Source organism: Triticum dicoccoides, chromosome 2B, assembly GCF_002162155.2.
Source record: "Triticum dicoccoides isolate Atlit2015 ecotype Zavitan chromosome 2B, WEW_v2.0, whole genome shotgun sequence".
NCBI lineage: Eukaryota > Viridiplantae > Streptophyta > Magnoliopsida > Poales > Poaceae > Triticum > Triticum dicoccoides.
In genome coordinates, this window is record NC_041383.1 from 798,354,736 (window position 1) to 798,356,520 (window position 1,785).

Sequence of the window (1,785 nt, forward strand, 5' to 3'; positions counted from 1 at the left end):
ATGTGATGAAGAACCGCAACCCGGTCCCAGGCGGGCCGTGCGCCCTGAAGTTGTGGCCTGATCCGGCGAGGACGACGGCGAGGTAGTCGTGCAGGTTGTGGAAGTTGGCGATAAGGTAAGGGAACACCCCCACTATTGGCCAGTTTATGGGGAGCACTGATGGGTTCTTTGATCTGCTAGACCTGAGGTACAACATCAGGGGAAGAAGAATGATGGCGAGTGTGGAGATGAGCAGCTCTTGCGAGAACGAGATCGACATTGTTATCAGTGGTGTGGGGAGATGCTTTTACTTTGGGTGTATATATGCTGCATGAACATGGCGGTGGCTCCATTTATATAGTGAGAAGTTTCCCTCGGTGGCATGCATGCAGCAGCCATGAGTCCTCTGTGTTTATTAGTTAATGCTCGGGCACAAAATCCGAAAAATTGTACTGTAGTAAATGTGTGGGAGGTTTAGCGCTGGCAGTTGGTTCGATGTATGCATTAATAGAGTCAACGATGAGAGTTGCTTAACTATATGCTGGCAATCCTTGATATGTATCCAGAATGCCTAATCCATTTTTGTGTGCTTAATCCCATGCTGCATTAACTAAGGTTTAGAAGACACTGTCATAATCAGTGGAGTATGATGTATGTATCGTGAAGATCCACAAGGCCTTGGTTTAGAAGACACTGTCTTTGATTAATTCGGTTTCACATATCACTATCTAGTACATCACGCGTACCCGGCCCCCGGTCATCTTCCACCACGATCTCAAGTCGGTGCATGCATATGCGTATTATGGTCTACCATTTGCCCATATACTAATTCGGGATGAAAACAACGTGTATGCATGCAGCTGGTAGGTATCGTGGCGAGATGTATTTCAGGCTTTAATCACCTCTGGTCGGTGCATGCACCACCACAGAACATATCATGGCGAGATGTATTTATAGCTGATTGGTCACCACAGCGAAAAACAGCTACTCGCCATTTTATATTGTATCAAATGAGATATGTGCACAGGAGCGGATCGGAGCAATCAGAAGGCATCTAACCAGAATTTCATGCCTTCTTTAAGGCTAGTCCGAGCACTATGTATAATTAGTGCAACAATGTTTTAATCAGTCCTCTGCAATCATTTTTTTTTAGGGATTTCAATAATCTGCTTTTGGGGGATTTGTTCTCAAGGACGAATCCATTGTTTTGGGGCATGAGATACTCCAACAGCCCATGATCTTGGTTTCCGTGAAATCCTCATAATTATATTTCCTCTTAGCTTCTTGTATGATCTCGGTTACCACTGACGGGCTGATAGAGGCTCGTCAGCGGTGGGTCTTGGCAACGACAATGAAAATAGACTATCGGCAATGACTATCAGGCGATAGCTATAACACCCTCAAATTTGCTCATTTGGCTTTTTATGTTTTTATTCTGCTTTTATGATTTTATGTGGCATTTAAATTTAGCATTTGGTTTTTATTTGGGTTATTCCAAACTTTGGACCGAGTGATGTTCTTGAAGAACCTTTGATCCAAGACTAGCCCATGCTATTATATATTTATCCAGCCCACTTCCATGCAACCACATACAAGATAGGAAAACAATTCATTTTCCTATTAAAATTATTCTCACTTATTCCACCTTTACAAAACAACTACTTTGTATACCTATAAAAAAAATCATGGAGCTTCCAATACCTATAAAAAGCCAAGATCCAGAAAAAACTTGGAACTCCATAGTGAAAATATTTCTACGAAAATGTTAAATCCAACGAGATTCCGCCCTAAATCTAAGAAATAACC

General features: G+C 42.3%; 1 protein-coding gene across 1 annotated transcript in view; it reads right to left on the reverse strand.

Annotated features, from left to right (window-relative positions):
* Window positions 1-283, reverse strand: part of LOC119366407 (noroxomaritidine synthase 2-like) — a 2,057-nt gene extending 1,774 nt beyond the window's left edge. The window contains exon 1 of the mRNA XM_037632139.1: window positions 1-283. Within this exon, the coding sequence (XP_037488036.1) occupies window positions 1-259 (259 nt within the window). The 5' untranslated portion in view covers window positions 260-283.
* Window positions 284-1,785: the final 1,502 nt, after the last annotated feature.